The following is a 13432-nucleotide window of genomic DNA, read 5'->3' on the forward strand; positions in this document are numbered from 1 at the left end:
CAACAACAGCTCTACTATATTGCACTATTCAGTTGTTGTCTTCTTTCTTTAGTGTGTTCTAAACAGTGCCCTTTTTAACATGCAGGGATCCCTGTGCGGCTGGTGGATGGGAATGGCACCAAAGAGGGGCGTGTCGAGGTTTTCTTGAGTGGACAGTGGGGCAGTGTCTGTGACCATGGCTGGACAGATAGAGATGCAGCTGTAGTTTGCAAGCAGCTGGGTTACAGGTAATTGATTCACAATGTATTGTTTAAGGTTGGAGGGTAGAATATTCAAAGTCCATGGTCAACGGCTAGTTTTGCCTGATGAAGCTTTTAGAAGGGTGAAGCCTGCTATACCCCCCCCCCCAATCCACAGGTGCTTATTCATACCCCTCTTTTGCCTCTTGGGACTTTCAAGTGAGCTCTGTTCCCTCATTCCTCAAGGGGTCTTTTCAAGCTCTCTCCAGGTTGCAGTGGAAACAGCTTTGGTTTAATCTGCAAATGCAGTTTGTGCATTCTGTGCTGTTTGTCAGTCTGTGTTGGCAAAGCGCTCTTTCTCGCAGCTTTTTTGTGCTGATTCCTGTCAGGCTATGTGAGGACAGGATTGATCAGTGCAGGCATGGGGAACCTGCAGCCCTCCCAGTGTTGTTGGACTGAAACTCCAGTCGTCCCTTAGTCATTGGCTCTGTCAACTGGGGCTTAGGGGAGCTGGATTCAACAACATTTGTAGGGCCACTGGTTATTTTGTTTATTTTTAAATTAAATTTATATCCCGCCCTTCACCCAAGGATCACAGGGCTATTTACATCAATTGACACAATTTGCAGCAATTTACACAAGTATACACAACAAAGTGGGACACAAGTGGCACTGTGGGTTAAACCACAGAGCCTAGGACTTGCCGATCAGAAGGTCGGTGGGTCGAATCCCCTCGACGGGGTGAGCTCCTGTTGCTCGGTCCCTGCTCCTGCCCATCTAGCAGTTCGAAAGCATGTCAAAGTGCAAGTAGATAAATAGGTACCACTCTGGCGGGAAGGTAAACGGCGTTTCTGTGCGCTGCTCTGGTTCGCCAGAAGTGGCTTAGTCATGCTGGCCACAAGACCCGGAAGCTGTACACAGGCTCCCTTGGCCAATTAAGCGATATGACTGCCGCAACCCCAGAGTCGGTCACGACTGGACCTAATGGTCAGGGATCCCTTTACCTTTTTACACAACATAGTAACCAACCAAATAATACTCCCCTTCCCAGTTCAAAAGGACATAGATTGTTTAATTAGCTGTCCATGTCCTTGAAATGGCCTGATCTTAATGGTACCTCGGTGTGTTGAAGTATTTGAGTTTGGAATGCATTGCTTATGATCTCCCTGCTCCGACTTCCTTGAGTTTTCGTTTGGTGCGGTTTGCTTCCTACTAGTGGGTGACATACTGTGACCTGGAATGTTAGGGGGCAAGGGAGTCCATAATCTGATGGGGATTGATTTTCAGAGGGGCTTTTCTAAGCACAGAAGCTTTTTTTCCATGGTGCTCCATTCAACTGATTCCCTCCTTGCAGTGGTACTGCAAAAGCGAAGTCCATGGCTTACCTTGCTGAAGGACACGCACCCATTCATCTAGACAAGGTGGAGTGCAGTGGCACTGAGCGCACCCTGGGGGAGTGCGTCACCCGCAAGAGCAACATTCACAGCTGTTGGAAAGATGCCGGAGTGATCTGTGACTACATAGAGGAGGAGGAGGAGAACCAGACAAACACAAATGCAGGTGTGTGGCATATTAACCATACCCTTCTCTCTCCCTGGCATTTTCAATAGTTGTGTGTAGACTTTAGCATGAAGTTTAGCTTCTAGAGAATCATGGCTTTCATTAGACAAAGAGCAGCTTTGCATTACAGCAAATGGCAACTCCAAAAGCAAATAGGAAGTTGTGGGAGCTATTCCCCCCACCCTGACAAACAACATGGGAAGAAAGGGCGAAAAAACACCCCAACAAACTCTCAGAGACCCTTGGCCCTGATCCCACCCCCTAAAACACACACACACACACACACATACACACACACACACACACACGAGGCAATATGCACCAAGTTAACCCCGATGAACAGGGTTATTTGTGACATCCACACTCTTGTCTTTTATTCAGGCCCCTAGTCCCTGCCTCCAAAGCGGGCCCCTACGTTAGATTCCCAAAACCCCACCCTTCCTCAATCCCACTTAATTGTTTTGCAGTGTGCGAATTACCCAATGGACAGATCAGTCCTAATGCTCCCTGACACTCTTGTTTCAGAACCTACCGCTGGCAATAGCTTGTTGACTTCTTGGTAAGGCCCCAGAATAAGGCTTCCCACTCCCAACCATGGTACTTCCCTCTGCTGACCATGGTGCTGCGACCTAGCATTGTCACCACCGCCATCAACATTTGCTATTAAAAGTATGTCCTTAAAAGGAAGATTATGCCATGATACATTTGAGTGTTTTAAGGAGTTTTAAGGGTTGTTGTCAACTTAAGGCTGATACCGCCTCCAACTACAGTGGTGTCTTGCAAGACGAAATTAATCCGTTCCGCGAGTATCTTCTTTTTTTTAATAAAATTTTTATTGGTTTTTCAACATTTATATAAACACAAACCATAGACAATACAAACAAACAAAGACATAAACACACAAGTATAATTTCAGACCCTTTTTTTTCTTAACCCTACTTCACCGACTTCCCCATACCTCCCCTTTCTGCATCCATGTTTCCAAAATTGTTTCAGCAAATCCTCCCTCTTAAAATTATGTAATTTTCTCTTGTTCTTCTCTATTACTTATCTTTTACAGCTGTAATCCCCTTTTTCCTATAACCTCGACATTTTAGCACTCATTAATTTTATAATATTTCTTAAGATAAATTTTAAATTTCTTCCAATCTTCTTCCACCGCCTCTTTTCCTTGGTCTTGGATTCTGCTGGTCATTTCAGCCAGTCCCATGTAGTCTATCACCTTCGTCTGCCATTCTTCCAGACTCGTTCCGCGAATCTCTTCGTCTTGCGGTTTTTTCGTCTTGCGAAGCACGGCTATTAGCGGCTTAGCGGCTATTAACGGCTTAGCGGCTTTAAGAAAAAGGAAACAAATTCGCAAGAACTCGCAAGACGTTTCGTCTTGCGAAGCAAGCCCATAGGGAAATTCGTCTTGCGGAACGACTCAAAAAACGCAAAACCCTTTAGTCTAGCGAGTTTTTCATCTTGCGAGGCATTCGTCTTGCGGGCACCACTGTACAACATCAAGTATCTCAACACCATGAGTTTCCATGACCTTTATGCCTGCCTAGGGCTGCAACTGATTTTTAGATCGAATTTGCAAAAAGTGTGTGCAACGTGCATGTTTTATTTTGTCCGAAACAATTATTTTCTCCAGTGCTTTGTTTTTATGGGTGAGGAAATGCTTCACCATACTCTTCTTGTTTTCATTTTTAGTTTTCAGTATTGGCCATTAACATTCATGATGGCTTGTAAGCATTTCCCCTGGTTTTAATCTATTGAAATTTTCATGCAAGATAGTGGTGCAAGAGAAGGGAAAAGTTGTCTTTTAATTAAAGTGGTATTATCTTTTCAAAATCTTTATACAAGGGCAAAATGTTCATTAACGGAGTACCGGCAGATTGTGTTGAAGGGCTATGATGTGAGGCTATGTGTTTAAATCACTTTGGCTTTATTGGCAGGTTCAATATTCGGCATGTGTGGACGGCGCTTGCTTCACCACCGCAAAAAAAGGATAATTGGTGGAAACAAATCTCTCAGGTACCTCACTTGCAACTTGTAATAATAATAATAAGGATGTTGCTAGATGGAGAATGCAATACTGTGCTATATGGGTCAACGGTCTGAGCTGGTATAAACCAGCCTCTTCTATTCCTAGCCCAGTTGTTCTGTTGCATGATAGAAAAATGGATTAATTTGGGTGTATTTCATAGTTCCTCGTGAGGTTTGCATGAATTACCCAGAGCGAAAGATTAACACTGCTCCCAAGTAGTGTTTAGGATTATTTCTAATCCCTTCTAATCATTTGGTCAAAGGGTGAGATTCCTGATAGTCAAGCAATACACGGGCAAATTTAAGGGTATGTTCTTTGTTTTGGTCTTTTGCAATTGCTGGTGAAAATGCAGTTAACTAGGCAGGACTCATTTGGAATTCTATTCTTGTTCACTCCAATGGAGCCTGTAGTTGATCCAGCTCTGTCTTGATTGTTGGGCAGACGCCCTTCTGTATTGCTCACTTCTGCTGTCTTCAGGATGGGACATATGCAGGGCCGGCTTTACCATTAGGCAGAGTAAGGTGGCCGCCTCAGGTGGCACTTTGTAGAGGACCATGTCACCTGACCCTGCACTGTGTACTCCCAGAGCTAGCCTCTGCTGCTCCAGGTGCATTGGAGGACTGTACCACCAGACGTGAAGTACAAGTCAGCTGCTGGGCTACTTATTGTTCTCTGCACATCTGTGGACATGGAAAGAGCTTCTATGTAAGAGGGCCCAAGTATGGTTTCCAGACAATATTTACTCCATATACATTTTACAGTGGTACCTCGGGTTACATACGCTTCAGGTTACATACTCCGCTAACCCAGAAATAGTGCTTCAGGTTAAGAACTTTGCTTCAGGATGAGAACAGAAATTGTGCTCCGGCGGTGCAACAGCAGCAGTAGGCCCCATTAGCTAAAGTGGTTCTTCAGGTTAAAAACAGTTTCAGGTTAAGTACGGACCTCTGGAACGAATTAAGTACTTAACCCGAGGTACCACTGTATTTAGAAATTAAGCCGTACCATATGACATAAGTTTTTGAAATAATGTATAAGTGATTTAAACTGCAAAAAGGCACAAAAGGAGCAAAAGGAGCAAAAACGGCCCGAAAAGAACAGGAAAACTGCAAAAATGGCATGAAAAGAGCAGGAAAACAGCTAGCGGTCCTAGGAGTCTTTGCTGCTGCAATCCCAGGAGCCTTTGCACCGATCTTCAAGGCCTGTGAAGAGTTGGGGTTTGAGAAAAGAGGTTTGGAGGGAGCGATTGTAGTTGGGCGGATTTTTGGCAGAGTTCGGCTTTTTAGCTGCTGTTCCTCACTATAAGCAATTTCATGTGTACACGCGCTATCCAGGAACGTAACCCCTGCATAATACGCCTGCATTCATCCTTTGCCGAAAAAACTAAACAGACAACAACAGTTTCCCTACACACCTTCCACTGAGTTCTTGCATCAATCAAAAGCTCCAGTGCTGAACTAACAAATAACTAACCAGTAGTCATGTATAGGTGGGATGCGGGTGGCACTGTGGTCTAAACCACAGAGCCTACGGCTTGCCGATCAGAAGGTCGGTGGTTCGAATCCCCATGACGGGGTGAGCTCCCGTTGCTCGGTCCCTGCTCCTGCCAACCTAGCAGTTCGAAAGCACGTCAAAGTGCAAGTAGATAAATAGGTACCGCTCCTGCAGGAAGATAAACGGCGTTTCCATGCGCTGCTCAGAAGTGGCTTAGTCATGCTGGTCACATGACCCAGAAGCTGTACGCTGGCTCTCTCGGCCAGTAAAGCGAGATGAGTGCTGCAACCCCAGAGTTGTTCACGACTGGACCTAACGGTCAGAGGTCTCTTTACCTTTAATCATGTATAGAGAAATGGGTCCACTAAATGAAAACAACCCAGTAGCAGCAGGAAAAAGAAGAATCACCCATTGCCTCCCTGCCTGGGGAAATACAGACACCCTCTCCTTTTCACCTAGGGTTAAACCCCTTCCTCACCAAAAGACTTGCGCCTTGATTGGTTAAAAGATCTATGCACGCTCACAGGCATTCTGACATATGTAAGTGCCAGGAAATGTTCTGATTGGGACTATTTGTCCATCCTGAGTTCCATCTGCCTCAGATGTGTCTATCTGGGCTCCTGCTTGCTGTGCCACAGCTGTTTGTACTGGGGTTGTGTTTGTGGCTGCTGACGCATTGTGCTTTGTATGCATGGTGTGTAGGGTGATGTCATTGGGTCGTTTGGGCATTGCTGTGCATTGATCGGCTCCTTTCATGCATGGCTAATGTGACAGCAGGGATGCACAACGCAGTGGTCGGTGGGTGGCATCAGAATTGCCAAGGACACCGAGGGAATGTCTGCCAGTGTTTCTATGTTGACTCTCCTTTAAAGCAGGTTTTATCTTGTTGTCTACTTTGTCGCTTAAGATTGTGGCTACGTTATGCCAATGTTGTGCCATTGTTTGCAGCCACTGGTGTAGCAATACCATACGACTACACTGCCCAGCTGCAGTTCTAAGCACCCTTACTAGAGAGTAAATGGAACTGAATTCAGTGGAATTTAAAGGTTAAGGGACCCCTGACCGTTAGGTCCAGCCGCGGACGACTCTGAGGTTGCTGCGCTCATCTCGCTTTACTGGCCGAGGGAGCTGGCATACAGCTTCTGGGTCATGTGGCCAGCATGACTAAGCCACTTCTGGCGAACCAGAGCAGCGCACGGAAACACCGTTTACCTTCCCGCCAGAGTGATACCTATTTAACTACTTGCACTTTGACGTGCTTTCAAACTGCTAGGTTGGCAGGAGCTGGAACCAAGCAATCGGAGCTCACCCCGTCGCGGGGATTCGAACCGCCAACCTTCTGATCGGCAAGCCCTAGTAAGAAATAGTATCATGTATATACTTCTTTGGAACTGAATGGTACTCTCTTCTCAGAAATAAGTTGACTTAGGTAGGAAAATGCTTGGTCAATCTAGGTAATTGCTCCTTCGTGTCCTTTCCCACAGAGCAGAGTCTATTCAGTAATGTTATACTAGGGAGCTTGGGACAATGACGGGAAGATGGTTCAAATGCAAGTGATGGGAAACTCAAGCCAAATTTTAAAAATACAAGTGAGATCTTGCATTTGAGCCTGTACTGTGTCAACGATGGTGATGACAAAAACATAAACCCTTTTCTGCCAGTTTTGCATTTATGAAGTGCCACCCAGTGGAGTTACTCTGAGTGGTCTGGGGCTTTCTTTATCTAGGCCCAGAGGCTGGTTTTAAGAAGCCATAATTGGCACATTGTTTTTGCTGTGTGTTTTGAGAATTAAAAATATACATGCTGGCATCCATCATGATTTGGATTGCTTTGGACAGACTCCAGCCGTAATTTATTGAATGAATTTCATTACTGAGGACTAAGGTTATAACAGAAAAGTTGCTTGTAGGAATGCGATATATTGCCTATTTGCTTGCTCTGTGCACCTCTTGGCTCATAAGACTGGGAAGAAGCGGGATGGCTTACTGTGCCCAGTAGGCGTTTAATGCCTTGTTATGAAAGGAGTAAGTTTTGAAACCACTCTGAAAGCAATGGTCTCTGAACTCTGATTATTTTTCCAAGTGTCATCAGGTTGGATTTGGGGGCAAGGTGCTTGCATACCTCTAGGCATTCTTAGATTCCTTTATCTAGACCCATTTTGATCCAGATTTGGTACTGAAACTGCCTTGGCTGTCCTGTTGGATGACCTGCCCCCAGTCCCCTCTGCCAGTGCTGTGGCAGGACCTAAGCAGGTGCATTCTCTTTGCATCCTCTTATTGCCTTTTTCACGAGCCTTCAGTTGAATACCCTTAGCGATGACCTCTTGCTGTCTGTACTTGTACAGCACCAAACACCAATGAGCTCATTTCAGTCATGATATTTATGCTGGTGACGCTCACTTTACTCTAGAAGGTTGTGCCACTAGCTAACAGAGTTTCTTTAAGAAAAAACGCAAATCAATGAAGCATGGAGCATCCTTCACATAACCCTTCCTTCTGTTCTTATTTCGTCTACCTCTGTATTTTTCACGTTGCCTCCCATTTCTCTTTCAGAGGAGGCTGGCCTTGGCAGGTCTCGCTACGTCTAAAGGGGTTTCACAGAGATGCTCGTCTGCTGTGTGGAGCGACTCTTATCAGCAACTGCTGGGTGCTGACGGCAGCACATTGCTTCAAAAGGTAACAGGCTGTTTGCAAGTAAAAGAGTCCTTAAAGTGCAGAAGTGCAAAGCACGATTGCCATTCTGTCCCCAACTCAAAACCGTCAACCTATGGCCCTCACCTAAAATACCTACCTAAGTAAAGAGAGCCCACAATTGGCCACCTTTTGTGAACACAAGAGAGTGGCAGTCTTGAGATGGTGATCTTGTGTATTCACATTAGTGCCATCAGTTAACATGATGCCTTGCAGAATATCATGAACAGAAAAGCTGGGTCTGTGCCCAGGGAGACTGCAATCTAAATTTCTGCGCTGAACAAGAAAAGGAGACAAAGGTGAGTCATCTCTATGGATGAGTAATGGACTGACTGATCATTCTCTCATGGCCAGGTTTGGAGTAGATGTACGGCGCTATCTGCTGCGTGTGGGAGACCACCACACTGGTGTGAGGGACGAGTTCGAGAGAGAGCTGCCGGTGGAGAAGATTGTCCTTCATAGGAACTACCAGTCTAGCAGCAACGACAATGACATTGCTTTAGTCAGAATTCGGGGCAAAAGCGGCAACTGTCTTTCCTTCAGCCACCATGTCCTTCCTGTCTGTCTTCCTGAGAGGAAGGAGAAGTCTTCTATAGATAGACAGGCCTGCGTCATATCTGGCTGGGGAGATACAGGTAAGTTGTAGATTGTGTCAGGATTTTTCACATGGAAAGAGATAGTAATATTTGGGGTGTCTGTTCTACCCAGCTTTGGATAATCTTTTAGGGCGCTCACTATACAGAGACAAATTCAGCATCAAATTAAAGCACAAAACAAGCTGATTTGCAGGAAAAACAGTCTTTTTGCCAAATTCATTTTAAATTCTGCTAAAGAAAAAGACTTGGGTAAACACAGTCCGCACTAGCCGTTGGCTGAGAACTCTGGCAATTAATTTAAATACCCTCCCAGCTCATCTGATAGGGCATTTATTGAGATATTTGCAAACATTCCAGTTGTTGGAAGCTTTAAAAACTGCCAACGCATAAGACCTGGGAACGGATGCACCCATTTGCCACTGTTGGGAAATAGAGGGACAGGCAACGCCATCAAATGTGCTGATTAGTCTGAGCGTATGACTACGGTGTCTCTGTATCATAGCAGTATGTGAACTACATGTGTAAATACTGAGTAGATTTGCTAAGTGCTTGGGAAGATGTTGGAGTGTATGAAGGAAGAATGGGCACAGGAAAGGCCGTGCACAGGAAATGTACCCACAAATTTATGCAGGTTTCTGTTTTCATAGTTGCAAGGTTTAAGAGGGATAATCCTAGATAGGCACTACTGAATAGGCTGCCAGCTACCCTGGCGTTATAGAACTCTGCAGATGATCACATAATACACATGGATTATTCCCAGATCTCAGTCTGCATGTCCCCAGATCACCCTAATTCTTTTCCTATGATCAGCAGCATGTGGAAAGCAGTGCTCCAGCAACCACTGCAAGATCACTCTGCTCTACAAGGATTTGGGCAGTTCACTTTGCAGAATTAATGTATGCCTAGACACATGATAGGGACGCAGGTGGCGCTGTGGGTTAAACCACAGAGTTTAAGACTTGCCGATCAGAAGGTCGTCAGTTCAAATTCCTGCGACAGGGTGAGCTCCCGTTGCTCGGTCCCTGCTCCTGCCTACCTAGCAGTTCAAAAGCACGTCAAAGTGCAAGTAGATAAATAGGTACTGCTTCGGCGGGAAGGTAAACGGCATTTCTGTGCGCTGCTCTGATTCGCCAGAAGCGGCTTAGTCATGCTGGCCACATGACCTGGAAGCTGTACGCTGTTTCCCTCGTCCAATAAAGCGAGATGAGCACTGCAACCCCAGAGTCGGTCATGACTGGACCTAATGGTCAGGGGTCCCTTTACCTTTACCTTTAGACACATGATGCTAGTTACAGCTAACCTTTGCGTATCCTGTCTTGTAAACACATCCAGCATTTTGCCAACTTTTTATTTAAACCAGCTCCCCTGCCCCATAAAAACACATTACAGTCATACCTTGGTTGTCAAACAGAATCCGTTCCGGAAGCCCGTTCAACTTCTGAAAACATTCGGCAACCAAGGCACGGCTTGTGATTGGCTGCAGGAGCTTTCTGCACTCAGTCAGAAGCTGAGGAAGCCCTGTTGGACGTTCTGCTTCCAAAGAATGTTTGCCAACTAGAACGCTCACTTCTGGGTTTGCAGCATTTGGAGCCAAAATGTTCAAGTTGCAAGCTGTGTGGGATCCAAGATACGACTGTATAGGAAGATCACATCAAAATCCACTTCACATTGCATTAAAATACCATCCTGGCCTAGGGAAGGATATTTTTTTTCTATGTTAACCTAATCAAAATTGTGCCGGAGAACAATAGTTGTGTTTGGTGGGTAGGATTTTTGGTTATCTGAGCTACACTAGATATATAACCTATTATTGTTTCAGGGAGGTCATACTCAAGGACATTACTCCAGGGCTCGGTGCCCCTACTCCCAAGAAGAGTGTGCAAATCCCGTTATGGAAAGAAGTTCACTAACCGTATGCTGTGCGCTGGAAACATTTCTGAAGATAACCGGGTGGACAGCTGTCAGGGGGATAGTGGGGGTCCGCTAATGTGTCAAAGGTCAGGTGGACACTGGGTAATTCTAGGGATCACTTCCTGGGGATATGGGTGTGGGCGAAAAGACTCTCCTGGCGTTTACACAAAAGTCAGCAAATTTGTGCCCTGGATCAAGAAGGTGACCAAACTGATATAAGACCGTTCAATCCAAAGATGGATTTGTGTTGTTTTACTCAGCAGTATTTGGGCAGTGGCTTAGAAGAATGTCTTCATTTTGTCTCTGGTTGGGTGTCTGTTTTTTGATGGTACCTAAACAAGGTTCGTTTGCAAGCGGGCAGTGAAAAAATATTTTACGCTACTGATAGGAGAAGGTGAATGAAAATTTAACATCCTTGTGGCTGATGTATTCATACAAAGTTCTGTTTATTGAAAGAACAAGTGGTGGCAATGCCACTCTTTCCAAAAGAGCTGCCACACTTCTTCAGGGCACAGGGGAGCATGGGCTTGGTCATATTCCATGGTGCTGCTAAATGGAATATTTCTTATGGAGTGTCCATTCACACAAACTTCTACTCTTGCTACCCCGGATTACTCTGTGCTGTTCACACCAGATCACCTGCATGGTTTCAGCTACCTGCTTTCTTCGGTTTCCACCCACCCTCTTAATCTCTCTTTTTAGGCAGATATACAGTAAAGGGTGACATTGACTCAATTCAGATATCATGCCAAATCATGGTTTGCAATTAGCTGACAACCCAGAATTAGAAACTGTTGCTGGAAGTGGGATTGCAAGCCATGGTTTATGCTAATCTTGGGTTGGTGTGATGCTTGATTTTATAGACACCACTCTGTCTCTAGACTCATCTAGAGCAGATATGGCTAACCTCTGGCCCTCCAGATGTTGTTGGACTCCCATCATCCCTGACCACTGGCCATGCTGGCTGGAGCAGATGGCTACTGGAGTCTACAACTGTAGGGTCACAGGCTAGCAACTTCTAGTTTAGAGGCTGCCGAGCCACAGGAAGAGTAGGGAATGTAGGAACAGATTGCCCTGAGAAAACAAAAATGGATAAGGAGCTTGCAGTGACTTGCCTTTTGTATGCTTGGAAGTTGCAAACATTGGAATATGTTTAATGAAAACCATGATTTGGCATGATGTCTGAAATGAGCTATTGTGCTTTTAATCTCACATTGCTCTCCTGGGTGGTCAGCGGAATTATTTTTTCCATAGAACTTCTGCTTCTCTCCCACACTCCTCCTTTCTATATTTTCAGTTTCCCCCCTCAGGTCAGTGAGAAAGTTTTAGGATGCTGACTGGGAAGATATGTCTGACTTCTCCTCCCCCTCCCTGTTTAACATTTGTCTACATACCTCCTTAACATTACAACATCCCAGATGTTACATATATCAAGAGAACAGTTTTGGAGGGTAGCATTTGAAATATCTTGTAGCTTTGGAAGACAGGCAGAAGTTTGTGATTTGTGATCATGAACAAATGCACCAAGCTAGTGTGGCTGGACAGAGAAACAAAACCTTGAGACAGCCGAAAACATAGTACTTTAAAGTGTTTGTGCCATTTTAACTGAAATGAATGAAACGAAATGTGGCATATTCATTTTATTCCCTCATTTCTTTCATAACATATGTACACTCCTGCTGGTCAGCACCATAAGATGCAGAGTTCTGAAATATATACTACCTGGAAACTTTAACCTGTGTCTTCCTACATGTTTTTTTTAAACACATTAGATGAACAGTTGTGCAAATTACCACAGATGTTTGTTTGCGTTTGTGTGTTGTGTGTTACATTGCTGGCTAACTATTGCTTTGTGAGGCAGGCTGTTGGTTCATAGCCCAGAGTGGTCAGGTGATATGAGCTCTTGAAACTGCCTGAATGTTGAGATCTTCCCTAGTAGCCCTCCTGAGCCCGACGTCAGAAACAAGGCAGGTGATGAGCAGAGAAAGAGCCTGCCTACAGCAGCATTCATCTTTGAAATGCCCCCACTCCAGGCTTGTGTGGTGCCAACTTTTTATATGTCCAGGGCCTTTAAAGATCTGTTTGTATTGTTGGCGTCTTGGGAGACAATGGAGGAGTATACCTTTGGGGATGACATCAAAACTGTTGGAGAATTTCAGTGCCTGCTGTGGCTGTAGAGACTGATACAGGAGAGACACATTTTGTTGCAGCTGGGGCAGATGAAGGCGTCCAGTTGTGCTGATGCACGTGTACCGTCGTGTTTCTTCTTTCTGTGCTCTTCCCTTTTAAGACACTGTTTTAAGAAAATAATTTGGATTTTACCTTGCTCTGGTTTTAATATATGATTTTACCGTTCTGCTGTTTTGTTATTATTATTTATTTTATTGGTTGTTTTATTGTGCATTTTTATTTGTCAGGAACCCATCGTGGTTCAAGTTTCAGATACAAATTTGTGCCATTAATTAGAAATGATTAGGAGATAGTTGACTGAGTTTGACTGAGTTTCCCCTGAGCCTGGGAAAGAGGGAGTGGTGGAGGTGGCAGTTTTGGAAGAAACAAAGAGAAAGATTTGAGTTGGCTCCAAGGGGTAGCTCTCTGCATAACAGATATGGGGAAGTACATTTGCTGCCTTGTTGGAGTGCGTTTTTGACTCCACTTAGGTTTACTTGTATATTTGTAAATAAACTAAATATTACAAAGAAGAAGAAGAGTGTATGTCTCCTGTTCTTTCTCATTCAAAGGAAATCCACCCTGGTCAGCATTGTCACGGAATTTTTCACCACAACTCAGAATTAACAGCATTATAAAATCATGGTAAGATGTCTATGGTGTATAGCAGGCTTCCTCGGCCCTCCAGATGTTTTTGGCCTACAACTCCCATGATCCCTAGCTAGCAGCACCAGTGGTCAGAGATGATGGGAATTGTAGTCTCAAAAAACATCTGGAGGGCCACGGTTGAGGAAGCCTGGT

At 44.8% G+C, this 13432-nt stretch overlaps 1 protein-coding gene across 3 annotated transcripts in view; it reads left to right on the forward strand.

Moving 5' to 3' along the window:
- The window catches only part of LOC310706504 (neurotrypsin-like), a 36071-nt gene extending 22910 nt beyond the window's left edge, over positions 1-13161 (forward strand). For all 3 annotated transcript variants that reach the window (XM_083502516.1, XM_083502517.1, XM_083502518.1), the window contains 6 exons: positions 86-227; positions 1534-1739; positions 3680-3758; positions 7818-7940; positions 8310-8590; positions 10371-13161. In XM_083502516.1, coding sequence (XP_083358642.1) covers positions 86-227; positions 1534-1739; positions 3680-3758; positions 7818-7940; positions 8310-8590; positions 10371-10681 — 1142 coding nt within the window. In that variant the 3' untranslated portion in view covers positions 10682-13161. The remainder of the gene's footprint in view (positions 1-85; positions 228-1533; positions 1740-3679; positions 3759-7817; positions 7941-8309; positions 8591-10370) is intronic.
- Positions 13162-13432: the final 271 nt, after the last annotated feature.

Source organism: Podarcis liolepis, assembly GCF_965112155.1.
Source record: "Podarcis liolepis genome assembly, chromosome: 5".
Lineage (NCBI taxonomy): Eukaryota > Metazoa > Chordata > Lepidosauria > Squamata > Lacertidae > Podarcis > Podarcis liolepis.